Source organism: Fukomys damarensis, unplaced genomic scaffold (assembly GCF_012274545.1).
Source record: "Fukomys damarensis isolate Sample0158 unplaced genomic scaffold, DMR_v1.0_HiC HiC_scaffold_1, whole genome shotgun sequence".
NCBI lineage: Eukaryota > Metazoa > Chordata > Mammalia > Rodentia > Bathyergidae > Fukomys > Fukomys damarensis.
In genome coordinates this window covers 10,154,813-10,181,895 of record NW_022900913.1, presented here as the reverse complement: position 1 = coordinate 10,181,895, position 27,083 = coordinate 10,154,813, and the positions used below count along the sequence as shown (strand labels likewise).

At 38.4% G+C, this 27,083-nt stretch overlaps 1 protein-coding gene across 1 annotated transcript in view; it reads left to right on the top strand.

Moving 5' to 3' along the window:
* Dnah5 (dynein axonemal heavy chain 5) overlaps nt 1-27,083 on the top strand; it is a 316,139-nt gene that overhangs the window by 201,834 nt on the left and 87,222 nt on the right. Inside the window, 7 exon segments of the mRNA XM_019208553.2 lie at nt 1,714-1,886; nt 3,695-3,825; nt 6,356-6,509; nt 6,958-7,225; nt 21,645-21,876; nt 23,579-23,693; nt 23,962-24,138. Of these exon segments, the coding sequence (XP_019064098.1) occupies nt 1,714-1,886; nt 3,695-3,825; nt 6,356-6,509; nt 6,958-7,225; nt 21,645-21,876; nt 23,579-23,693; nt 23,962-24,138 (1,250 nt within the window).

Here is a 27,083-nt window from a genome sequence, read left to right as displayed (position 1 = left end):
CCTTCTTGACTCACATTCTTATTCCTGAGAATAGAAATGTGGATATGTGAGTTGGGGGAAGGTGGAAAAACCGATGGCGTTATCGGGAGAGCGGTGTGGCGTCTGTGGCCCAGAGTCACTGCCAAATGGAGGGAAGCAAGCAAAATGACAAAATAATTTTCACTCAGTCCATTTGAACGTTGAAATTAAAGAGAAAAGCCCAGAATTATATGAGGAGGGTATTGAATATAATTGGAAAGAGATGGGTGAAATGAAGGCGAACTTTTATGCTTATAGACCCATGAAAAATGGAGATATATTACTTTTCTTATGAAAAGAGGCATTGTTCCAATTATTTTTCTGCTCAGAAATAACTGGGATTAAAAAGAATATTACAACAATGTTAAATAGGAAGAAAGGGGCTAAAGGTGTAGGGAAAGTGGGAAGGGTAGGGGAAAGCTAATAAGGGAAAAGAAGAAAACTATGAGAAAATGGAAATAAAGTGTTTGTAAAGGAGGAGGGAGGAGGAGGTGAAGGGAGGACAGGGACAAGGGGAAAAATGAGAACCAAGACCTGTCATGTAGAGGTACAAGATCCCAATGATGAATGTGACTGTACTGTATACCTGAAATGTACCAATAAACTCAATGAGGAAAAGAAAAAGAATATTACAACCTTCTCTAATACTGAGGATGGATTTTAAGTTTATTTGCATATATAAAATTGCACGCTTAAAGACCTATTATTTATATCTTCTAAGTGCCTGGAAACGAGCAGTTTTGATAACGTGTATTTTGTCAAAAGTTTCTAAGTGACAGTTGCAAAGGAGTGTTCATTGTTGGCTGAGCAGTTAGAAAGGTGGACACATTTTATTTTCAACTAAGTCAAATATGTGCAAAAATCCTGTAAAGGCATATTTATAAAATTATTGTTTATCTCATATTTACTGTACTTATTTTATTTCCTCTGTTTTGGAAGGGTAAATAATTAGATAATGTGACACTTTTTTCCTTTGGTTAATAAGGTTAAGTAATGTCCCGTGTTAGCGAATTTAAACACACCCAAGTCAGCTTTTTCTTTGGCATTATGGTCAACACTGGGAAAGTGTTAAGCCTGTATAGCATGAGTTTTCAATTTTTTAAAAATATATTGATTTTCATACATTTTTCCCCAGTGAAACAATTTAATCTATTTATTCATTTAGGAAACAAAGTTTCTATTGTCTCTCCATCTTTCAATCCCATGCTCTGAAATTCATTTCTATGTTCACTAAATGAGAATTTGAAATCATAGAAATTACCTGAACAAATGTGGTACCCTTTTTCTTTGTTTTTATTAAAAAGTCAGGTAAATTCGTGACCTCTCTCATGTTTTTTTTACATTAGTCTCTCCTTTTTGGACGTTCTTCTTAGCCATTAAGCTCATATCTCTGGGAAGATCTTTGAAATGCAGTGCTCAATTGTGGCTATGAATTGAATTCTGTGAGCGCAACATTAGTTGAAATGGGATCTTTGTCACCAAGAAAGAACTAAAACTGCATGTGATCAGAAAAGTCCTAATGCTTCTATTATTTCTTACCTTCTCCTTTTTTTCTAAGACTAAGACTTTTTTTTTCTAATATGGCATTTGATGAATATTAGTATTATATCCAGCGTTAAATTATAGATTTATGAATGTATTAAGTTAGGGTGAAGAAAGTAGTGGGAAAAAAATTGATTCTTCTTCCCCACCAAGGTGAAACTTCTGAGGGAGCTGATGCTGAAATGCCCAAAATTTATGAGCCAATTGACTCTTTCAGTCACCTGAAAGAGCGTTTGAACACGTTCCTGCAGCTGTACAATGAGAGTGTCCGCGGCGCTGGCATGGACATGGTCTTCTTTGAAGACGCCATGGTTCACTTAGTCAAGGTACGGTGGCCTCTCCGGGAATCTCCTTCCTGAACACCACCCCCTCCTCAATTTCATTTCCTAGGAGAGCATTCATTTTAAAGGCAAACTCCATGCTGTAGTACAGTTTAATTTCTAAACTGAAAATGCAGCATATCGCACCTTATAGGCTTAAAATAAGAGCATGTGTATTTCCAATGTGTGATGTGATAATTTTATTCAGTGTTGCTATACAGCTTCCAGCTCAGTGTTTTCATCACATCGGAGGAACGCGATTGACATCTGAGTTCAAAGCCGAGGAAGAGCCTGCTTATTTTTATACCGTGTAAAGAATGTTATTATACACGTAGTCCATAAACCTGAAGGACCCTGAACTAAGTGAAAGAAGCCAGACAAGAAAGGGCAAATGCTGTAAGAATCTACCCATATTAGGTAGAGTTTTAAAATTCATGAAGACAGAAAAAAGAATGGAGGTTGCCAGGGCCAGAGTGGAGAAGGGAATAGGAGTTTAATGAGTGCAAAATTTCAGTTCTTCAAGGTAAAAGGAGTTCTGGGGTTGTACAGTGATGACGGTTGCACAACAATGTGAGAGCACCACATGCTATGATATTATACACTTAGAGTGACTCTGATGGTAAGATTTTTGTCATGTATATTTTACTATAATGAAAAATTATATTTATATATATATATATAGTTTTTTTTTTTTTTTACCAGGGATCGAACTTGGGTCCTTGCACTTGTGAGGCAGGCGGTGGAACCACTGAGCAAAATCCCCGGCCCTAAAAATAATAATTTCAAGACAGTGCATGAACAGTTGGTGCCGAGCAGAATGTTCACACCGAAGTGGTGGGAATAATTCTAAACCCAGAGGCACCCAGCAGGTGTGGAACATACTCCAGCCAGAGGAAGATGTTGAGGAAAGAAGTTTAACAAAACCCTGGCAGAATGCCGAGCCCTAGGCATCCTGGGAAGATTTCCTGGCCACGGAGAATTGGGCCTTTCCTCAGCCCTTCCTTGTCTTCTACCATTTGTCTTAGAAAAGTGAATTTTATAACAAAAAAATCCAGGCTGAAACTCAAGTTAGGAAAGAAAAACAATTGCCATAGGAGGTGAAAAGATCATCAAGGCTTCTGTGTTGAATACTCGCTAGGTGGGGCAGGAAGCCTGGTGGTTTAGGTAGTTCCTTCATCACAAATAGAGCCAAATGACTGTAGTCTTCTACTGGGACTCGTAATGGTCTGGGGTTACTGACTAGCAAGGAGAGGCCTCCTGACATACCTTTAATCACTTCTTAATAGATACCTTGGCTATTGCTATCTTTGAATATTTATGTGTATTTCCTTCTTCCTTAAAAAAATTCCTTCATCTGTATCACATGTTGGTAGTTTTTTCCCCCCTTTTATCTAAATTCTTTGTTTTTTTTTTTTCAAGGGTGGAGGATACTTTAATCTATATGCTCTACATTCTGAAGACAGACATTATTCTGAAAGTTTGGTGGCCTTGCATATGAAAACAGAGTTAGGTTGGGAAACTAAAAAGACTCCTCAAGGCCCTTCAAAGCACAGAGCCACCCAGTCTGGACTGTGTGTCTTTGTCGTTCCTAAAGGTGTTCTCCACTGTTCTCACCCTATTTAATGCACCTCAAACTCTTGTATTTCAGAAATGCTCTCACTGCCTCCACCAGCATCCTTCAATCTATTCTAGAGACACTTATGTTGTAAAAAAGATTATTTTTTACATTTTTCCGTGTTTTTACATTGTATAAGTGGGAAAAATAATATATTTCCATGTTACCAAATATGTGCCTTTTCTGTCCCATGCTATAGATCTCTCGAGTCATTCGTACTCCGCGGGGAAATGCCCTCCTTGTTGGAGTGGGCGGGTCAGGAAAGCAGAGCCTAACAAGGTTGGCGTCTTTCATTGCTGGCCATACTTCCTTCCAGATCACACTAACAAGGTAAAAGCTTTGACGTTAACCTAGAATGCATTGCGAAGAAGGGTCTCAGAGGCCCCCTGAAGTTACAAATGCATTTTAAAGTGTACATTAAGAATCCTAATAGTTTTCTTCTCAGCCACAGACTCCTGCAGCGAGTCTCTAGTCCCCACCTGCCCAGTGGGCGAGGCAGGGTGGAAGAAAAACTTGAAACAGAGTTAAAGAGAAAACGTGCACTGGGATGGCCAATGCTCCTTTGGCAAAAGGCACTGGCCGGTCTCTTTCACCAAATTTTATTATTCATCAATCAGGGAAAGGTGCAATACGTGTAGCTTTGGGCAGACATGCTTCTTAAAGTAAGTCAGCCAAGGGGTTAACTCTTTGCAGCCTGCACTGCTTACAGCCTGTTTGGGGCATAATCAATAATGTGGGCTCTGGCAGTTCTTCAATTGGATTTTTTTGGGGGGGGACCAGGGATGGAACTTGGGACCTTGTGCTTGCGAGGCAGGTGGCAGAACCACTGAGCTAAATCCCCAGCCCCTTGAATGTTGACTTACCATATTTCCCTTTCAATCTTTGCCATGGATCATGAATATTTTACATTAATAATGTTCTTTTAAAACATGTGACCTCTCATTGTAGTAAATCAAAACCTCCTTCTTTGTGTGCTCTGTATGGGTAGGATAGGTTCTCCTTCTGGTCCATCTCACAAGAAAATAATCCCTCCCAAACAGTAATACAGACTTTGGAAGTGTTAATACAGAGGAGAGTAAATTGAAAGATTACTCTTTCATTCAAGTATTAGGGCTGTCGGAAACAGCCCTTGTTATCTTGTGTATAATTCTTCTAGTTTGTGGATGGAAGCTTAGATAGATAAAAAGAAAAAAAAATAACCTGCATGGGAGAAGAACTGGACTTAAATTCTTGTTCCTAATCTTTGTATGAAACCTCATCGCTTTAAAGCATGTTTATATGCATAAGCTGCTTTAATTTTCTAAAGTACTTTGTAGAATAGAGAAGTACATAGCAGTAGCCTATCTTGTTGCTGAAATTCAGAGAAGCTATGACTTGCCTGACATCTCAGATATAGCTGGGAGTGGATGAGAAGGCTTTCTTTTACTTTTTCTTTTTTCTTTTTGCAGTCAATCCGAGGTTCTGGTTTAGTGTGCTCTCTACTTTGCCGAATGCCTCAACAAGCACACCTTCCAAGCTCACTGTGACAAATTAGTTCCTCTGCAGTGATCTGTCACTAATAAAGGAAGGGCCAAGATCTTCCTTGCCTTGTTTTAAAAACTGAATTCACTGACTGTTTTATTAGGAAGACTTTTAAATTAGTATACATTTCGATATGTAGTGGCCATATTCATCCTGGGGTACTGGTGCACGTGCCTTGCTCCTTTTTACCTCCCTTCCCCTGCCCTTCTGCCTTGTCTCCCCACGTCCCCAGCCTTCAAGAGACTGTCTTCCTCTTTAAGCCTCTGCACAGCAGTGTAGCTGAAGGCAGTATCCTCACCTCAGGAAGCGCAACCCTTGGTCAGATGTCTCAGGCCTTGTCACTTGAGGTAGCAGGTCCTTGGGATCCAGGGGTCTGGGCTAAAAATTTTCCCTGTGTCACAAAAACTTGAATGAAATGGTTTACTTTGTCTTTTCATTTTTTTTAAAGGAGGATGTTTCCTCTCCTATTTCTTGGATCTCATTGCTGTAGAAGCCTTTTGGAAATCAATGAATGCTCCGGCTATAGGTTTTAGTTGATAGATGTTAAGAAAAGGAAAGACTATGGAAGTTAAATATTTAGTAGCTGTAGAAAAAATCAGGTGGCCATTTGTTACTGTGCTCTGAATTCTGAATTTATTTAATGACACAAAAAACAAATAATAATTTACTAGGTCTGTGGCTCTAGGATTGGAATATTTTCATTTTTATTCTTGGTGTAATGGACCAATTTACGTTGAAATTTTTCTAACATTGGCTAAAAATTGCTTTTGATAGTGTAAAATGGATAGTGGGACATTTCATAATGCTTCCAGTTCTTCTCAGAAAACCAATTCTTGTACAGGGAACCAGAGATCCAGAGATGCACAGATAGTAACTGTTGGGGATGAGGAGGGCACCATTTATCTCTTTCTCTCCACTGGATGAAATCTTGAATTTATGTAGCTTAGTTTAGTTTAATTTATCAGATGTCTTCCAAAATGCCAATTACAGATGATTGCTTAATATTCTATTATTTCCAGCTAATGTGATCATTGCTAATAAATATTTTTAAGATCATATATGTAAACATTAAAATGATATTTGCTCATGGTAGAAGTTCTGTTCTTGAGTGGAGTTGCACTTTAGTTATTTTGTGTATAAAGATGTTAATTATAATGCTTTATGGAATGTGGAATGTTAAAAATCATTTAGCCAGCAACATTCATATATAATACACACCTTCACGATGGAACAAAATCAGCCTCCTTTGGTTAGCTAAATGGCATAAAACACTGAAACAGGGCTCTGTTCTTCCCATGAAAATATTTCAGTGAATGACACAATGACAATGTTTCTTTAGATCCTACAACACATCGAATCTGATGGACGACCTGAAAGTTTTGTATAGAACAGCTGGGCAGCAGGGCAAAGGAATCACTTTTATTTTCACAGACAATGAGATTAAAGATGAGTCATTCTTGGAATACATGAACAACGTTTTGTCATCAGGCGAGGTAGGAGCTCACTTACTCACCATGTGTTTTTCTCTCCAGAGGTCCTCAGAGTTAGAGCTCTCCTTATTGTTCTTCTTTTAGAGTTTTGAGTAAGTGTTACTGGAAATCTGGTGATCAGTGTGAGTAATGGCTTTTTAAAACTAGGCTATGAAAGAATGGAACTCCCAATAAAAGCATAGAGACAAAAAAATAGGGAGGTTGGAAGTAAAGCTGGTAGTGTTTTGTATACACATTTCTTCCCTTAGAGAGCTGCGACTGTAGTGAATCATAGAATCATTTGTATGCTTTGAAATGTAGTCTATTTTGTCTTGAAAATGTTTAGTTAATTTTTACAGGAAGAGTTTAAGAACACAGATGGAGAAAAGACAATCATACCTATCGAGGCACTTATTTTGGTTGCTTTTCATATGTATGTGCTGAACTTGGATGCCTACATATTCTTTTTAAGGTCTCCAACCTATTTGCTCGTGATGAAATTGATGAAATTAATAGTGATCTGACATCAGTCATGAAGAAGGAACACCCCAGGCACCCTCCTACTAACGAGAACTTGTATGACTACTTCATGGGCCGGGTCCGAAGGAATCTCCACATCGTGCTCTGCTTTTCTCCTGTCGGGGAGAAATTTCGAACTCGAGCTTTGAAGTTCCCTGCCCTTATTTCAGGGTGCACGATCGACTGGTTCAGCCGGTGGCCTAAGGACGCCTTAGTCGCTGGTTAGTGTGGTGGAAAGATTCACATCAGGGTTTCTGGTTTTCACCGTCTAGGACTCACTGACACTCTGTGCTGGTGGCTGTCTTTGTGCTGGGTTTGAGCCAGCTCCCTTTGTCCAGTGCTTGAGCATTTGGGATATAAGATGTTGCTTTTTAGATAGGCAACTAGTGTTTCCCAGAGCATGGTGGTCAGAGAAAGCCTTGGGTTAATTTGAGCATTTTTCAGTGATACTGAAGTCTCTGCCTTGGTTGGATACCCAGACAGTTTCCCGGATGACAGAGGGAGGCACTAAGATTTCAATCTTTCTCGTCCTTTTAAGTGGGTTTGTTAACCTAAGGGTAGTTGAAACCGACTATGTCTTTGGACATTCCCTTTCCATTGCTGCAGTGCTGTAAATCAAAGAGGAAAAACATTATCCAGCAGTCCTCTGACAGCCTCTGTCCTTGATAAAGGATGTTAACCAGACTTCTTTGACTGGAGTCTTGCTGCCTGTTTTGTGTAATCTTCCCTCCCACGGAAATTTGATGCTTCCCTTACTCTGTAAATTAAATTGGAGCAAAAAAGTGGCACAGGAGATGTTTCAGACCATCCATTTAATGCACTGTTTTTGCAGATGCAAGCGAGAAATGACTTGGTGCTATTATAAAAGGCTGCAGACAATCAGGTTTTATTCCTGAACTGCTGCTTCAGAACTAGAAAGGAACCCTGATGTAGGGTGATATTTTGAAACATTTTCTCTGACTGTTAAGTTTCGGGCAGAAGACCCTTGTTTCCCAGTGATACCGTGCAGGTGTTTATCCCCAGCAGATGGAGCGGTGAGAGATGGGAAGAGGGACGTGGTGTTCTGGACCCTCACCTCTACCACTCTGGCTCCCTCATTCTCGCCTCTCCAGCTCGGTGGTCCCTTGTGTGAGAATGGCTGATCAACTTAGCTGCTGCCCTTAGGGATGGAGGGGGAACCCACTGACTTGTCAGAGGTGCAAGAATCCAGTATCAGAACGGGAGCTAGAACAGAGGTCATGTTTCTCTCTGTCTATTGATCTATCCTCTATATGTCATCTGTCATATCAATTGTCAATCCTCTCTCTATTGTATACTTTGAAATTTAAAAAATATATAAATATATCTCTATCTCTGTCTATCATCCATCTATCTGTCTGTCTGTCTATCTATCTATCTATCTATCTATCTATCTATCTATCTATCTAAAACTCTTCACCACTGGAGAAATTGTACTCTCAGCACACTATTGACAATAATGATTTTCCAATATGTGACTTTTAAACGTCGAATATCTTAACATGTTTGAAATATAAATGTACAGTACAACTTGTCTTGGAAGGCTTGAGAAAAGAGCAGTTAAAATTTTGTCTCCTAAAAATATAAGTAAAACTATAGTTAAAGATTTAAAAATCCCTGAAGTAGCGTACGCATGCAGAGCACAAAACAACAGTATTTCAGAGTTGTATTAAAGTTTACTATGAGATATCATAATCAGTATGCAAGTTCTTTGTAAAATGCCATGTAAGGTATTACCATTAATGAAAAATAACCGTACCAGGTGACAAATATTATAACATGCTATAATTAAGATGATTCAATTTTAATGTAGAACTCCTGTTAAGTCCTTAAGTCAATCATTTATTACAAGACGGATGTCTCATTCTTCTTTTGTGATTTTCTCCAAAGTCTGCCTCATTCTTTTAAATGTCATTGTATTGATCCCAGCCAGGATTACGTACATAGGGGGAAGGAAACTTTCATTTCTGTGCTGTCAGTGCCTAGCTAGTATCCTGATCTTTATGAATTAGTCTGTTTGCTTATTTATTGAAAAAGTATCTGTTGAGCTTCATGACATTTTCTGACCAGGCACAGTACAGGGCAAATTGAACTTATTTCCCCGTTCCACATTCTCTCTCCAAGAAAGCCCACCCACAGCCTCCTGGATAATATGCTCCATCACTTTTCATCTCCAGTGTAGTTTGTCACCTGGCTTGAAATCTGTGCACTCAGCTGTCCATTTGATCCATTCTTATGGCTGTTTCTCCCTAGGCTCTTTAACTCAGTGTGTCTGAAACCAAGCTGGTTCGGTGTCTCAGGAAGCGCCACCATTGCTGCTTCAGTAAGCAACCAGAAATTCCTTTTGTCTGTAACATCTCTCTTTCCTAGTCTAATTTATCTCCAAGTCATGTTGACTTAACCTCCTACACACTGGTAGAATGTATCTCTTTTCTTTATACCGACAACCCCACCTGACCATCATTGTTGCTCATGTGGAAAACCGAAATAACTTTCTAATGATCTCTTGTCCTTTCCCACTTTTCTCCCAGCTGCCTCATGTTGCAGGACAAACAATGGTTAAAAAAACAACCTAATTTTGCTTTTTGCTTAAATATCTCCACATCCTTCTGTTGCTCTATGAAAAGGACCTCAATCTTTAGGATCATCTTCATGGCTGGGAAGAGCTGGCTCCACACCTGAGCTTACTTTTCCCTCCTGCTTTGCTTCCCTGGGTCTTTGAAGAAGCCATTTGTTGTCCCATGCCATGCTTTCCTCCTCCCATTTGTCACTGTACCTACTCAGCTAAATGTCACCTCTTGGGGGAGAAATCCTCACTTTGCATCTCCCCTTGATCTATTTCCAGTTATCCATCTCATAGCATGTGGTGCTTTCATTTCTTGTGGTGAACCACAGTTGGTAATTTGTATACCAGGTAAATGGCATTTGTTTGGTGAAAGCTTATGTATGCTGCTAGACTAAAAACTCTACAAAGTCAAACACTACATGCTGAGATTCCACCTCACCCCAGAAAGAATGGCTGCTATCAAGAAATCAACCAATAACAAATGCTGACAGCACTATGGGGAAAGAGGAACCCTTCTCCATTGTTGGTAGGAGTGCGGACTGGTGAAACCAATGTGGAAATCAGTATGGAGTTTTCTCAAAAAACTAAAACTAGAGGTTCCATTTGACCCAGCTAGTTTCTTCTTGGTATCTTCCTGGAAGAATTAAAAGCATCCTACCATAGAGATACATGCACAGCCATGTTTACAGCAGCAGTTTGTAACAGTTAAATCTTGGAAACAGCCCAAAGGTCCATCAACCAATGAATGGATAAAGATGTTTTTTAAATTAATTAAGTTTTTGGGTATAATTTAGAGATACATAATGATCACATTCATCATAGGGAGTGATTCTTCTTTTTTCCGATTTCTTTCTCCTCCCTGCAACCCCTCTTCCCCTCCTTACTTACAAAAGTTTTGCTTCCATTTTATCATTCTTTTCTCTTCCATTATTTTTTTCCTCCTCCCTAGTTCCCCTTCCCATTTGAACTTTGTCTCCCTATTTCACAATATCTGTTATACATTTTGGTCCTCATATACTCTTTCAGTTTCTCACATTAGAGAAATGATGGGCTATTTACACATGTGTGTCCTATTTAATTTAAGAGAATGGTCTTAAAATGTATCCATTTAGTTATAATGTCTTTCTCTATTCACCAGTTGATGGGCATTTGAGATGTGTGGTTTTTTAAAAATGGAATACCACTCAGCCATAAAGAAGGGTGGATGTGAGACATTTCTAGTGCACCTTGAAATCATACTCTTAAGTGAAATAAATCAGACTCACATGTGTAAATATTTCATTATTTCTCTGGTGTGAGACACAAAGTGTAAATGAAGACCAAAATGTGTGGTTGTATAGTGAAATAGGAAGACAAAGTTCAAATGAGAAGGGAACTAGAGTGGGAAGAAGGAAAGGAAGGAAGGGGAAAGGAAAGAAGGGAAAAGAAAAAAGAAAAAGAAGAAAAAATAGAAGCAAAGCTTTTATAAGTAAGGAGGAGAAGGGCATCATAGGGAGGGGGAAAGGAATTGGAAAAAAAGAACCATCAAGGAATATCACGTACAGGTGCAAATTCCCTATGATGAATGTGATCATTATGTATATTTAAAATGTGCCACTAAAAGAAATTAATTGAACAAAGACCACAGATCTTTTGTTCACAATTTCAGTAGTGACTAGTGTTGGACACTAATGGTATTGAGTGAATGAATTAGATAGTATTAGCATTCATCATCTTGCATTATTTGACCATAGTTCACTCACAATTTTGCTCTAATGCAATGCAAATGTTTTCTGTCTTTTTTGCATTGAGTTGGTACTTTTCAGGTATACAGCACAATTACATTAATCATTGAGATCTTGTACCTTTTCATGGCAGATCTTGGTTCTCATGTTTTTCCAAAACCCCTGCCCTCACTTCACCCCCTCCACTCTCCCCTATTTACAAAGACTTTGTTTCCATTTTTCCTTTCCTCATACTTTTTCTTTTCCCTTATTTCCTTCCCCCTACCCTTCCCACTTCTCTTACACCATTAGCCCCTGTCTTCCTATTTCACATTATCAGTTATACAATTTGGATCTTATTTACACTTTTAGTTTTCACACCAGAGAAACTATTAGTATTTACACACATGTGTCCTATTTATTTCACTTAAGAGCATGGTCTCAATATGCATCCATTTCCTATGAATGACTCTAGTTTCTCATTTTTATGGCTGAGTAGTACTCTATTATATAGAAAAACCACATCTTCTTTATCCAGTCTCCAACTGATGGACAATTAGGTTGTTTCAAGTTTTAGCTATTACAAATGTGCCGCTATAAACATGGGTGTACATATAGCACTATGATATGATTTCTTTAATTATTTTAGAAAGATATCCAGCAGAGGGCTAGCTGGGTCAAATGGAATCTCTAGTCCCAGCTCTTTGAGGTATCGCCATATTGATTTCCACAGTGGCTGCACCAGTCTGCACTCCCACCAACAATGGAGAAGGGTTCCTTGCTTTTCACAACCCCATCAACATTTGCTATTGGTTGATTTCTTGATAGCAGCCATTCTTTCTGGGGTGAGGTGGAATCTCAGTGTTGTTTTCATCTGCGTCTCTTGAATGACCAGTGATGTTGAACATTTTTTCAAATATTTATTTGTTGCTTTTGCTTCTTTGTCTGAGAAATGTCTCTTCATTCCGGATGCCCAGTTTTGAATCAAGTCTTTGTAATTGGGGGTCCTGATATTTTTAAGTTCTTTATATATTCTAGATACTAATCCTTTGAGAAGCAGCTGGTAAAAACATTTTCCTACATTGTAGGTTGTCTCTTAGCTCTGTTGGTGGTTTCTCTTGAAGTGCAGAAACTTTTTAAAAAGATGAGATCCCAGTTGTTGATTCTTTTTGCTTGTTCCCATGCTACTGAGGTTTAGTTCATAAAGTCTTTTCCTATGCCAATGTCTTTGAGAGTTCTACTCAACTTATCTTCCAGCAAGTTTAGTGTTTCTGTTTAATTTTAGTTTAGTGCATGGTGAAAGATAAGGGTCTACTTTTAATCTTTGACAGATTGAAATCCAGTTTTTCCAACACAATTTATTAAAGAGGCTATCTTTCCTCCAGTGAAGATGGTTGGCTCCTTTGTCAAAGATGAGGTAGCTGAGTACATCTGGAGTTGTTTCTGTATCTTCCAATCTATTCTACTGATCTTCAGGTCTTTTTCTTTAACAGTACCATGCTGTTTTTTATCACAGTTACTTTATAGTGTAGTTTCAAATTGGGGATTCTGATACCTCCAGTTGTGTCTCTGTTGCCTAGAATGGCTTTTGCTATTCTAGTTCTCTTCTGGTTCCAAATAAATTTTTGTATTTTTTTCTCTAGTTTTGTGAGATGCACTATTGGAATTTCAATTGGGATTGTATTGAATCTGTATAGCAGTTTGGGTAGTATGGCCATTTTCACTATGTTGATTCTTTCTACCCAGGAGTGGGCGATATCTTTCCATTTGCTTATGTCCTCTTCAATCCCTTTTTTCAGAGTGCTGTAGTTTTCATTATAGAGGTCTTTTGCTTCCTTCATTAGATTGATTCTTTGATACTTGATTTTTTCGGATGCTATTGTGAAGGGAATTGTTTCCCTAATGTCTGTCTCAGTTAGTCTGTTATTTAAGTACAAGAAGGCTAATGATTTTTTGAGTGTTGATCTTGTATCCAGCTACTTTACTGAATGTGTCAATTAGGTCTAGCAGTCATTTGGCCGAGTTTTTTGGGTCTTCAATGTAGAGTATCATATTATCAGCAAATAATGACAGTTTAACTTCCTCTTTCCTATCTTTGTTGCTTTAATTTCTTTCTCATGTCTAATTGCTGTGGCTAATGTTTCCAGAACTACATTGAACAGGAGTGGTGATAGTGGGCATCCTTGTCTTGTTCCTGATTTTAGTGTGAAGATATTCAGTTGATGGCCATTTCATATGATGCTGGCTGTTGGTTTTTCATAGATAGCCTTATCAATTTGAGACAAAGACCATCTGTTCCAATTTTCTGCAGGGTTTTTATCATGAATGGGTGCTGAATTTTGTCGAATGCTTTTTCTGCATGTATTGAGATGATCACATGGTTTTGTCCTTGACTCTGTTAATATATTGTATTACATTTATTGATTTATGTATGTTGAACCATTCTTGAATCCCTGGGATAATAAATCCGACTTGGCCATGTTGTGTGATCTTCTTGATGAGCCTCTGTATTCTCTTTGCCAGTATCATAGTTAGGATTTTTGCATCTATGTTCATTAAGGAGATTGGCCCATAGTGTCTTTTTTGGCTGGGTCTTTCCCTGGTTTTGGAATCAAAGTAACGCTTGTTTCCAGGAGTGAATTTGGAAGCCTTGCTTTCCTTTCAATTTCATTGAAAAGTTTAAAGAGTAGTGTCAGTAGTTCTTCTCTAAATATCTTGCAGAATTTAGCAGTGAAGCCACTAGGACCTGTGCTTTTCTTAGTTGATAAATTTTTAACTACAGTTTCAATTTCATTGACTGTATTTGGGGTGTTTAGAATTCTTTTTAATCTTCTTTGTCAACTTTGGTAATTCACAAGTATTTAGAAATCTGTCCATTTTTTCTGTGTTTTCCATCTTATTAGAATTCAGGTTCTCAAGTAGGTATTGATGATCCTCTGGATTTCTGCTGGATCTGTTATGACTTCACCTTTTTTATTCCTAATTGTATGTAGCTGAGGCTTTTCTTTCCTTTTTTATTGACAAGGTTGGCTAAGGGTTTATTGATTTGATTTATTCTTTCAAAAAACAAGTTTTCAATTCATTGATTTTTTTTTTGTATCATTCTCTTAGTCTCCATTGCATTGATTTCCACTCTGATCTTTATAATTTCCTGCCTTGTATGAGCTTTGGGTTTTTCTTGCTCTTGTTTTATACAAGCTTAAGTTTTATCATTAGGTTGTTTTATTTGAGCTCACTCTGTTTTCCTAGTGTGGGCATTCACTGCTATGAATTTTCCATGAAGAACTGCTTTAGATTCCTGCATGTTGTATTGGCATTATTATTTATTTGTAAAAACTGACTACTTTCTTCTTCAGTTTACTCTGTGACCCCTTGATAGTTCAGGAGAGTGTTCAATTTCCATGTGTTTGTGAAGTACTCGTGGTTTCTTACACTATTGATCTCAAGCTTAATTGCACTATGGTCTGATAATATACATGGGATAACTTTGATTCCTTTGTATTTATTTAAACATGTTCTGTGAGCTAATATGTGTTCTCTTTTGGAGAAAGACCAATGTGCAGCCAAAACGAAGGTATATTTTGATTTTGTGGGCTGGAACACTCTGTGGATGTCTATTAAGTCCATTTGTTCAAAAGCTTGGTTTAGTTGTAGTATTTCGTTGCTGATTTTTAAATTTAGGTTATCTGTCTACTTGTGATAGTGAAGTATTTAGGTCCCTTAGTACAATTGTAGTAGTGCTTTTATGATTTTTCATAACCCTTAATGTTTGCTTAATGTAGTTGGGGGAATTAATATTTGGTGCATCTATCTTTATGATTCTCATCTCTTCCACTTAGATTTTTCCCTTTACAAGGATGTAGTGGCCTTCTTTGACTCTCTTAATTAGTTTTAGTTTGAAATTTACTTTGTCTGCAAATAAGATAGCTACCCCTGCTTTTTTTATGGGCTCCTGTTGCTTGGAGAACTGTTTTCTATCCTTCCACTTTCAGCCCACGAGTTTATTTTTGCACTAGGTGTGTTTCTTGTATGCAACCTGTTGTTGGATTTTGCTTCTTAATCCATTCTATGAGTCTCTTTTTTTGATTGGTGAATTGAGCCCACTGACATTGATGGTTTTAACTAATATGTATTGATTTATCATTGTCATGTTATTGTCCTGTTGTTGCCTCTTTTTAATTTTTCCCCCTCTCCATTTAGTTTTTTGCCTTGCCTAATTGATTTGCTCTGTTGGGCTTCATGGTGTTGTGACCTTCATTGTCTCTTTCTAGGATATTGCTTAGAATTGCTTGTAGTGCTGATTTGGTATTCGTGAAGTTTTTCAGGTGTTCTTTGTCATGTAAGTATCTTATTTCTTCATCCACTTTAAAAGAGAGTTTTGTACTCCCACCAACAATGGAGATGGGTTTCTTTCTCTCCACAACCCCACCAACATTGTTGGTAGGAGAGCAGATTGGTGCAACCACTATGGAAGTCAATATGGAGATACCTCAAAGAGCTGGGACTAGAGGTTCCATTTGATCCAACCATCCCTCTGCTGGGTATCTTTCCAAAAGAATTAAAAGAATCATACCACAGGGATATATGTGCACCTATGTTTATAGCGGTACAGCTTGTAATAGCTAAAACTTAGAAACAGCCCATTTACCAATCAGTTGGAGATGGGATAAAGAAAATGTGGTTTTCTATAAAATGGAATACTACTTAGCCATAAAGAATGAGAAATTAGATTCATTCATAGGAAAATGGATACATATTGAGGGTATACTCCTAAGTGAAATAAATAAGTCATACACGTGTAAAAACTGAATAGTTTCTCTGGTGTGAAAAAGTATAATAGTACACAAGATCCTAATGGGATAATTGACAATGTGAAATAGGAAGAAAAGGGCTAAATGTGTAGGGAAAGTGGGAAAGGTAGGGGAAAGGTAATAAGGGAAAAGAAAAAAATATGACAAAATGAAAAAAATGAAAATGAAAAGAGAGTTTTGTAGGATACATCAGTCTAGGTTGAGGTGTTTTTTTTTCTTTTAGGGCTTGAAGTACCTCGTTCCATGCTCTTCTTGACCTGAGGGTTTGTGTTGAAAAGTCTGCTGTGATTCTGTTGGGCTTTCCTTTGCATGTGATTTGTTTCTTTTCTCTAACTGCTTATGGTATTTTGTTGTTCTGTTGGGTTTCCAGCATCTGGACTATTATATGTCTAGTGTAGATGATTTTTGTTCATAGCTAATTGGAGTTCTATATGCCTCACTTATCTGTATGTCACAATCTTCCCCTCTGTTTGGAAGTTTTTTGTCATTAATTCTGGGAACAGTTTCTTTTTAAAAAGTCATTTGTACTTTTTCCTGCTATTTCATGGATTCCTATCAGTCTTATGTTATTCTTCTTTGCACCATCTAGGAGTTGTTGGATCGATTTCTCATGGTTCCTTACTATTTTTAAGAGATCTCTCTTTTCATGGTCATTGACTGCAATCATATCTTCTGTATCTGAAATTCTATCTTCTCATTTGTTCATTCTGCTGTGAATGCTTTCAGTAGTGTTTTTAATCTCCTGGATATCTGTTTGAAACTGTTTCATGGTTTCCATTTCTTTCCTATGTTGGGCATTCATGGTTTCCATTTCTTTCCTATGCTGTGCATTCATGGCTTTTATCATGGACCTGAACTCCTCTATTTTTATTTTTTTGGCTGTTTTGGTTCTAAAGTCTCTAGTCATTGTGCTCACCATGTCTGTAGTTATCTGGGAAATTATTTCTGTTTTGTATTTTTCTAGCACCCAATCGAACTGTTTTGTTACTTCCTATGCAATGAGTATAGGGTGTCCTGGTGATTGATTGTCAGACTTTTCCCACCTTGTTTCCCTTAGAATTTACTGTTGGTGAACTGCAAGTCTGTATTTGTGCCTTGGTTAAGTGTTTTCTCATTTTTATTTTTGTTGTTGGGCTTTCCTTGTTTTAATTCCTGGGTTAATACTTTGATTTTCTTGATATAGCTGGACTTTAGGTTTTGAGTTTCTAATGACTCAGGGACACTCTCATTGTCATAATATTGGGAAGGACAATTGATTACATCAATCACAACCCTTTAGCCCAGTTGATACAATCAGCAACAAAGTAGCATCAAGCCCAGTTTAGAAATTGACCATTTGTGGTTGTTATTAATCTATCACCTTTAGCCATGTGAATTAAATCAAAATTGAGGACCAGCTTCAAATATGATGTTTATAGTTAATAAATTCTTCAATATAGCAACTTTACCCTTCAGGATGGGGACTCAGAAGGAATTAGGTGGAGAGGAATAATTAGGTAAAATAATAGGAGAAGGTTTCAGGCAAAGCCAGAGGACACAGTATGATCATGCAAACTCTAGGTAACTGTTGAAGACAAGAGGGAAAGACAGAGTGCGAGAACAAAGGCAAGAATAGAACAATGTAACAGTAATATGGAAGTTATAAATTGTACTCACTTTCCTTTGAAACTAATGACAATGGAGTGAAGGAAAAAGAGAAAAGAAAAAAAAGAAATATGAAATCCACATTAGGGTAGGAACAGGAACAGAAAGTGAGATGAAGAATAAGGTGGGGGAACAAGAGATTGGGCAAAAGAAGAAAGAATAAGGAAGAATTTGAAGAATGGGAAAATAACATTTAAAAAATAAAAATTAAAAATTAAAAGGAGGAGGAAAAGAAAGAAAAAAAACTTGAAGAGCCCCTTTCAGTTGTATCTCTGCTGTCACAATAGACATTGTGGGCAGCATTGTGCACAACTAAGTCAGTTAGTCTCAGCTAGCCAGTGGCAGACCCCTGAGGTTCAGGCTGAATTCTGGCTGCAAGGCCCAGGTTGAGCCTCCTGACATCCTGCAAGATTGAATTCTGCAAGGTTCTAATACAGGTTCCAGCTGCCCTTCCCCTGAAAATAGTCCAAGTTCCCTCCAATTTACCAGCTACAGAAGTCTGATGTGCCTTTATTGCAGTTATTCATTTCTGTTCTATCTTCTGGACAAATGGCCTTTATGACCATCTGTACCTCTGCAGTGTGGATCCAGATACCAGCACAACCAGAAGACCTAGAGCACATGTGTTTGGGGGGAATGTTGCAGAGGCCCCTGTGTGGCTGGGCAGTCATCACCAGTCTGCTCTGATGAAGGCCCCTCTCTCTTTCTCTTTTTAAATGTACTTCTTTGTCCTTTGAATATAGTTTAATCATCCATATCTTTCCACACTTGTCCCTTGTCTTTGTTTACTCAAGTTTCAAAGCTTAGTCAAGACAAATCTCATCCTATAACTGTTGTTTTTAAGAATATTTAAAAATTTTCCCCTTGCTTGGATCTTCTGTAACACTTATAGTTTGTATAATGCACCTCATCATTCAAAGCTTTTGAAACCTTTTGGTAACTAGGAGGATTTGGAGGGTATTAAATGCACATTAGTGTAGTAATATTTGCTGCCTGCATACTACACGAATACTTAGTGATGTGCTAGTCATAGTAGTCGGTAAAATAATTATAAAGCATACTACTTGGTTCTTTTCTTAGTAGGAAATATTATATCTTCTTGGGAACACCAGCAATTACACATCTAATCCTAATCTGCCATGTGATAGTGTAAGAAAATATTGCATGTGGGTATTAGAAGTGCTTCATACACTTAGAAATTTAATTGTTATTTGTTACTTTTAGAAAGTTAGCAATGGGGTTTCTAGAAAAATTATTGAATTTAGCCAAGGACACAGATTTTTCAGTAAATTATCTCTAGCCATAGCAGCAAGGAGATACAGGCTGAGTATCCCTAACCTTGAGATTTTTAGAGTAGGATGCTTATCCAGTAAAGGTTATGCAATTATTCTCAAGTCAAGTAAGCTCTAAAATTTTAAACAGCATTTGCCCCAGGCATTTCAAATGAAGAGCAGTCAACCTGCACTTTGTTTTGTTTGATTAACATTTCATTTAGTGTACAAGAAATATTTCCAGTAAAAGAAAAGTATAAATTAATAGTGTAGTTTTCTAATTTAAAGAGCTCAGAAGTTTAATTCTTAAGTATTTGTTTAATTTGGTAATATTTTACTGATTGTAATATGTTTGAAGAAAAGTGAGCTTTTTGATATGTATGAACTTAAAAATTGATTGAGTCTTGTGATGGAAGTATTTACAGAACAAATGCTTTGTCAATGCTGCAGAACCCTTGATGTGGGTTATGCCTTCGTGCTTGGGTGTTAGTGATGGGCTTGAAAGGCTGCTGATGCACTCTGATGACTGAGTCTGAGGGCCTACGTCAGCCTGAGAGGGCCTTCTGGTCCTTTATGTACCTTTCCTACACCAGCAGTTGTGGGTCTGTGGAGGGATTCACTTGGTGTCTATCTCATTTTGGCTCATGAAGAAAAAGGTCATCCTTATTTATACTCTCTTTTTACTTATGAAAGATATCGCTTATGTGATAAAATAAGGAAGTTTCTGGAAAGTGGGGACTTCTCAGACCTCTCACACCAAATAGAGCACTCGATATCATACCTGTCACATAGCGAATATGTAGCCCCTGTTGTCAGCACCTACAAAACTTTGTCATCCAGGGCCCGTGTGTTAGCTCAGTGCCTAGCATGTGCAGGGCCCTGGCCTTAACCCCTAGTGATACAAAAATGAATAAATAAACAGACAAATGAATTAAATTAAAAATAAATAAGTGAAAATAAATTCAGCATAGGAAGAATTGTTTTTATGTTTCCAGTGTTAAAATATAAATTGCCTAAAATTTAATTTGTTTTTTAGTGTTTTCTTAATTCATACACACAATTTATGTGTTCTTTTTTTTCTCATTGAGTTTATTGGTACATTTTAGGTATACAGTACAGTTACATTTGTTACTGGGATCTTGTACCTTTACGACAGGTCTTTTTCTCATTTTTTCCCCTTACCCCTGCTCTCCCTTCACCAGCTCTTCCCCTCCTCATTTGCAAACACTTTATTTCCATTTTTTCCTTTTCTCATATTTTTTCTTTTCCCTTATTCCCTTTCCCCTACCCTTCCCACTTTCCCTACACCTTTAGCCCTTTTCTTCCTATTTCACATTGTCAATTATACCATTAGGATCTTATGTACTATTATAGTTTTTCACACGAGAGAAATTATTCTGTATTTACAGATGTGTGACTTATGTATTTCACTTAGGAGTTTATCCTCAATATGTATCCATTTTCCTATGAATGAATCTAATTTCTCATTCTTTATGGCTGAGTAGTACTCCATCACAATTTATGTGTTCCGAGAGTCTTAACTTATTAACTTTCCCTATATGTTAAACTGTATTGCCTTTCATTGTGTGCTAATTTATATTTGCCACCAAGCTGATGAATGGTCCTTGTTATTTACCCATGTTCAGTAACTACTGAGAACTTCATTAAGGGATCAACTACTAATGGTGACTAGTTACCATTTTCTGTATCTATCCTTTCACCTATTAGGCTTCTTTCTTCACTTCCTTTTCTTTCCCTCCCATTTTTATTGGCCAAATTCTACTTGCAGCCTTAATCGAGGGAGGCTATTTTTACTAAGATACACAAAAATGGTTGTGATAATTTTAAACTACATTATACCATCACCCCTGCGAAGTCCCTGTGATTGAGGCCAAGTCGCGTATTTCTGTTACACTGTGGTACTCCTCAGTTGAGGATAGACAGTGGACAATCTATATATTTGTGGCAATTGGTTTGATCTTAAATCATGGCTTACACATGCATCAAGATGTGCTGACCTAAAATTGGCCCATTGTTTGGTCTTGTGGGAAGGTCATTGTCTCAAGCAGGAGACTTTCACTTAAAGGATTCTGTAGTACTCTGTGAACTAGAACTGACCGCAGATGGCTAGCTGCCATATCTAAGAGCAAGATGGGCACAAAATATTTTAGTGATGAACGTTTTCAGATGGCAAAAGCAATAAACACCTGGAGGAATTAAGGGACTGACAAATTCCGAGTAACAAAATAAATGGGATTGTTAAATATGAGTACCAGGTGGGCACTGATGTCGGGGTTATTTGTATCACTTTTGTCCCTATGTAAACCATAAAACAGGCTGGCTGCTGACCAGAAACTGCAGCTGTGTAGCCCCAGAAAAACACAAGAACCAAGAAGACAAAGAATGATGATAGGCTTAAAGTCTTTTATAGTTTTATATATGAAAGGGAAAATAAAATTGTTGATGTCTTAGGCCTGGGGCCAAAAGTGCTGACAGATCTCCTTAGCTGGGGCTACAAAAGTGGTTAGCAGGCCTAGGAAATGTCGAAGTCTTACAAAACAGCCAGGAAACTTCTAAAATGGCAGTTCACATTCATATTTCACACACTGTCTTCTTTTTCCTTCTAGTGTCCGAACACTTCCTCTCTTCCTATGATATTGACTGTAGTTTGGAAACCAAGAAGGAGGTGGTCCAATGCATGGGCTCTTTCCAGGATGGTGTGGCTGAGAAGTCTGTGGATTATTTCCAGAGATTCAGGCGTTCCACCCATGTGACTCCCAAATCATACCTCTCCTTTATTCAGGGCTACAAGTTCATATACGGGGAGAAGCATTTAGAAGTGCAGACCTTGGCCAACAGGTAGGTGTGAAGTTCAAATAAAAGTTATTTTAAAGCAATGATTCTAAACTTAGGACAAAAGTGCCCTTTCTGGGCATCTTGCAATGACTGGAGGCGTTTTTTATTTGTCATGAATGGAGTGATGGTAGTCGGGTGAGTGCTTATTAGCATCTAAGGGGCAGGGGAGAGAGATGTTGCTAAACATTCCACAGGGCCCAACACCCCTGCTCCCAGCCAGGAATTATCTAGCCCAAAATATCAGTAGTGCTGAGGATGAGAAATTCTTGTAGAGCTCATCCTGGGGACTCTTCCACGGTTCCTGGGGACTTTATTGTTTCTCATAGGATAAACTCTTGCCAAGTTTTGTGTGGTCTTCCTCCTTTTATGATATCAGTGAAATAATGATAGGAATAACAGATCTGCAAGTAAGTTGAGGCTGACAGCATGCCTGGATTCCTCCTTGCATCCCTCTCATCCTCTCAGTGACCAAGGTAGAAGAGCCTGGCTCATGCCTATGTTCACTGCTTAGTACAATCCCTCTCCACTCAGTTTTGCTCCAGATTTCATGGCTTTGCCTTGTGTTTTTCTGCAAGCTCACATCTGCCTGGACGTAGCTTCATTCAGCCGAGGTTGCCATGGAAGAGATCCCTGGGTGGGTGACTGGACTAAGTGACTCTAAGGCTTCCATTCTTAAGAACGTGTTATTTCAGGTTCACGCAGGCAGCTAGTGCCTTCCCGGGGCTGTCCTGATGGCTTTAAATTAGTTTCTTTTCTTGAGCCTGTCTGCCTTTTAACTTCATTAGATTCTTTTTTTCTCTCATAGAGTTTATTGGTACATTTTAGATACACAGTACAGTTACATTCATCATTGGGCTCTTGTACCTTTACATGACAGGTCTTGGTTCTCATTTTTTCCCTTTACCCCTGCCCTCCCTTCCCTATTTTCAAATACTTTATTTCCATTTTTTAATTTTCTCATTTGTTTTCTTTTCCCTTATTTCCTTTCCCCTACCCTTCTTTTGAAAAACAGAAGTTATTTATTTTCTTTCTTCCAAGATAAGGCTTCAAGGATTTGAAGTCTGTTGTCATTTGGCTTAATGTCCCTGAGCACATTTCCTGCATGATACGCTGCTATACCATGCCTCATGTCATGAGCTTGTCTCAGTGGGCTCTCTCTTCCCTGTGTGTGGCCAGTGAAGACATGCACATTGTCAGGCTGGAACTTAACTTGGACTTATATCTTCTCTGTGAAGTCCTGTTGGGTTTTCTGTTTGTATGCACACTCATTCTTTTTTTTTAAATTAAGTTCATCAGTACATTTTAGGTATACAGTACAGTTACATTCATCATTGGGGTCCTGTACTTTTACATGACATATCTTGGTTCTTATCTTTTCCCCATTCCCCTGCCCTCCCTTCACCCACTTCACCCTCCCCTATTCACGAAGATCTTGTTTCCATTTTCTCCTTTTCTTCTATTTTTTGTTCTCCCTTCTTTCCTTTCCCCTACCCCTCCCATTTCCGCTAACCCTTTAGCCCTTTTCTTCCTATTTCACGTTATCAGTTATAAATTTTGATTCTTATTTACACTTGTAGTTTCTCATACTAGAGAAACTCTTTGGTAATGTGCATGCATTCTTTAAATGGGACCATTCTCACAGTCCTCATCAAACATGACCAAGCACCACAGATTTCAGCATTGCTTGCTTGCGTTTTTAATCCAGAATGAATACTGGACTGGAAAAACTAAAAGAAGCTTCAGAATCAGTGGCAGCCCTGAGCAAAGAACTGGAAGTAAAGGAAAAGGAGTTGCAAGTGGCCAATGATAAAGCTGACATGGTAGGTGGACGTCCCTACGTTCTCGTCTGCCTCTGGAATTCCCGGGTCACAAATGTTATTGGTGCTTTCGTGCTCACTACATCATCACCATCATTACAACCATGGAACTATGTATGTTTACTTCCATTAGAATAACTTACGCTTAACTTTATGTGCGAAAAATTGGGTGAGTGGATAAAATTGACAAATCAAGGTAAGAAGGTATGTTTTCCTGCTGGATCTTTGGCAACTTTTGGTGAGTTTTAAAAATTATTTTATATTGAATTAGGTCTTAAAGGAAGTGACAATGAAAGCACAGGCTGCTGAAAAAGTCAAGGCTGAGGTGCAGAAGGTGAAGGACAAAGCCCAGGTCATTGTAGACAGCATCTCGAAAGACAAAGCTATTGCTGAAGAGAAACTAGAAGCAGCAAAGCCAGCTTTAGAAGAAGCAGAAGTCGCACTGCAGGTAAATCTGTGTGACTGATGTGACAGGTGCACTTTTTGGCATCTAAGATGTGAGGAAAAATTAGTTGACAAGAAGGAAATGCTTTATTTGGTCAGATCACAGCCCTAACCACTGGAATAATTTCAAGTAATATTTTCTGCTTTGAGACTTCATTAATTCTATGTAGATTTTTGTATGTGCAAAATAACACCTATCTTATTTTCCATACTCACAAACAATGAGCATTTTTATGGAACAGTGGCCAGGAATCCTGGGTTAAATTTCAAGTAATATTTTCTGCTTTGAGACTTCATTAATTCTATGTAGATTTTTGTATGTGCAAAATGACACCTATCTTATTTTCCATACTCACAAACAATGAGCATTTTTGTGGAACAGTGGCCAGGAATCCTGGGTTCTCAGTTAAACTCTGTCATGAAAAAGCTGTGTGACCTTGGAAAAGTAACATGAGCTTTCTGAAACAACATTTTCTCCTTCGTTCATTCAGAACAGCGCTAGGTGACATTGGATATGGAACTCTTCTGAGTTTACCCAGGAAGTAAATGTGTACTGGTCCAGTGTCAGCGGATGAATCACAGAGTGGGAGCAGGTCTCAACCCAATTAGTGCACGTCTGTGGCGATTATAAAAATGGCGAAATGACGAAGGAGGCTGTATGCTGAAAAATGTGATGTGTTCAGTGAACTAGGCCACACATTAAAGAGCTGTTCTATAGTTGAAGACTTAATCTAAGATTTGTTTTGGTTGGAATTTAAGATTGCTTTTACTTCAGCCTCACTCATCTACCTCCCAGTGTCATTGAGTCTTGGCTTAGAAATGCCTGGGAGATGGAATCCGGGGGTCTGTCCTCTGCTAACTGAAGTTGTTTAACTTCAGTGGAGCATGTGTCATTCCTTGATAATGCAGTTATATTTTCTTATCAGTTCTTTAGCATGCTGCCTGAAACACTTCTAAACATTTTTGATCCAAGTGAAGTTTTTCATCTTTTTGAGCCAATGCATAACATGTTTCTGCTCTTTTGAGACAATGAAGATGCCGTCTTCTCATCTATCTCTCCAACTTTGCACACTACTCTTGCCCGTAACATGGATTCCTAAATGTTCCCTCAGTTCCTCTGTGCACTGGCTCCATTGTTGTCCTTAATTCTGGTCTACAGCTTCTCAGATTTGTGAACATCTCCACATTCCTCTTTCACCAGTCTGAGTCTTTGAGTAACATAGAGCAATGATAGCACACTGAAACTTTGAAACTTTTGAAACTTTGCTGAATTCATGATGCCTAATGGAGCCACGGGACTATAGTATATGGCATTTCAGGTCTTGCTTGAAAGATCAACATTTCTGTAAGATTTAAGATACTTTGTATCTCTTTTAAAATGTTTTCCAGTGTTTTCATTTAGCGCTTTCTGCCTCCAAAATATGCTGCGCCATGTGATCCTTAGTGCAGAAATGTGTAGGAGCAGGTAAGGGGAAGGGTAGTGTGTTAGTGTTTCTGACTATAGCAAAATACTTGAGATGATCAACTGATGAAGAGAGTGGACTTACTGGCTCACAGCTTTGGAGGTACTGGTCTGTGAGCAGTTGGCTCTGTTGCTTTGGGCTGATTGAAAGAATGCGAAGGAGCAAAACAGCTCGGCTCATGGCCAGGAAGCAAAGGAAGAGAGAAGGGGTCAGAGCCTCAGCATCGTCTTCAGGGGCCCCACTAGGCCCCCCATCCAGAAGGGTCCCTCACCTCCCAGCATGGCTACCCTGGTGGCCAAACCTTTAAAACATGGGCCTTGAGGGACATTCAGCTTCCAAGCCAAGGCAGGATATATAGGAGAAAGTTTTCTAATTTTCTTCACCGGTCCTTCTTCCATATTACTGTCCCTCTGTAGCTTTTGAAACCTTACGAGGTTCTATTGTTTTATACAAGATAGTTGCGAGCACATCCAAACTCTAGTATTTTGGCATCAGGCCACATTAATTTACACCATAAGTAAGGTAACAGAAAAGAATGTGTTCCTCCCTAATGCAATGCTTAAATCTGACCTTTAACTGGAAGAAAATGTAAAAAATATCTCCATAAATGTTGGATTACCATGATGTATAGGAGATGACATAACAGTCATGTTATTTTCCCTGCAGACAAAGGGTTCACTGAACCAAGCTGAATCTCAGAAATAGCACTTCCACTAACCGTGAGCCCAGATCTGTTCAAAAATATTTCTTTTTGAAGCTAAAGCAAGAAAGCATGGCCAGGCCATATATTTTGTAGAATTTAACCTGACCTTCCTCTCCCGCCAGCTGCTGTTCTGTTTTCCTCCTTTTATTCAATAGCTACACATCTCAAGCAAAGGTCGGTCATTTTCAATTCTTCACCACAGATTTTTCCCTAACTTCTTTCTCTAGCTTGCATAAGTGCAAGTGGATTGCAGCAAACCTTCCCATGGTATACGGTACAGTCTGAATGATCAAGTTCAATGTGTTGTGCGTTTTCAGTATTCAGAGGAAAGATCATTAGCTTTGATGAGAAAGTCATCGGTTCCTTTCTTTTTAAAAACAATAATTTTTAAAATATTTTTTATTGGTGCATCTTAGGTATACAGTCCAGTTCCATTCACCATTGGGATCTTGCACCTTTACATGACAGATCCTGGTTCTTATTTTTTCCCCTTGTCCCTGCCCTCTGTTCCCCTCTCCACCCTTCCCTGTTTACAAAGACTTTGTTTCCGTTTTTTTCCCTTTTCTCTTATTTTTTGTCTTCCCTTGTGACAGGAGGGAGCAAATGCAAACAAAGTAGAAGGTATTCAAGGAACGAGATGTACCATGTTTTTTCCTGGAACTAGGACTGTGGTGGGCTGTTACAGCTCATAATTTTCCAATACTTATTTCAGAAAAATTGAAGAGCTAGAGTGATTGTTATCAACTAAAATAAGTGTGATTATTAAGTTATTTACTCGATATG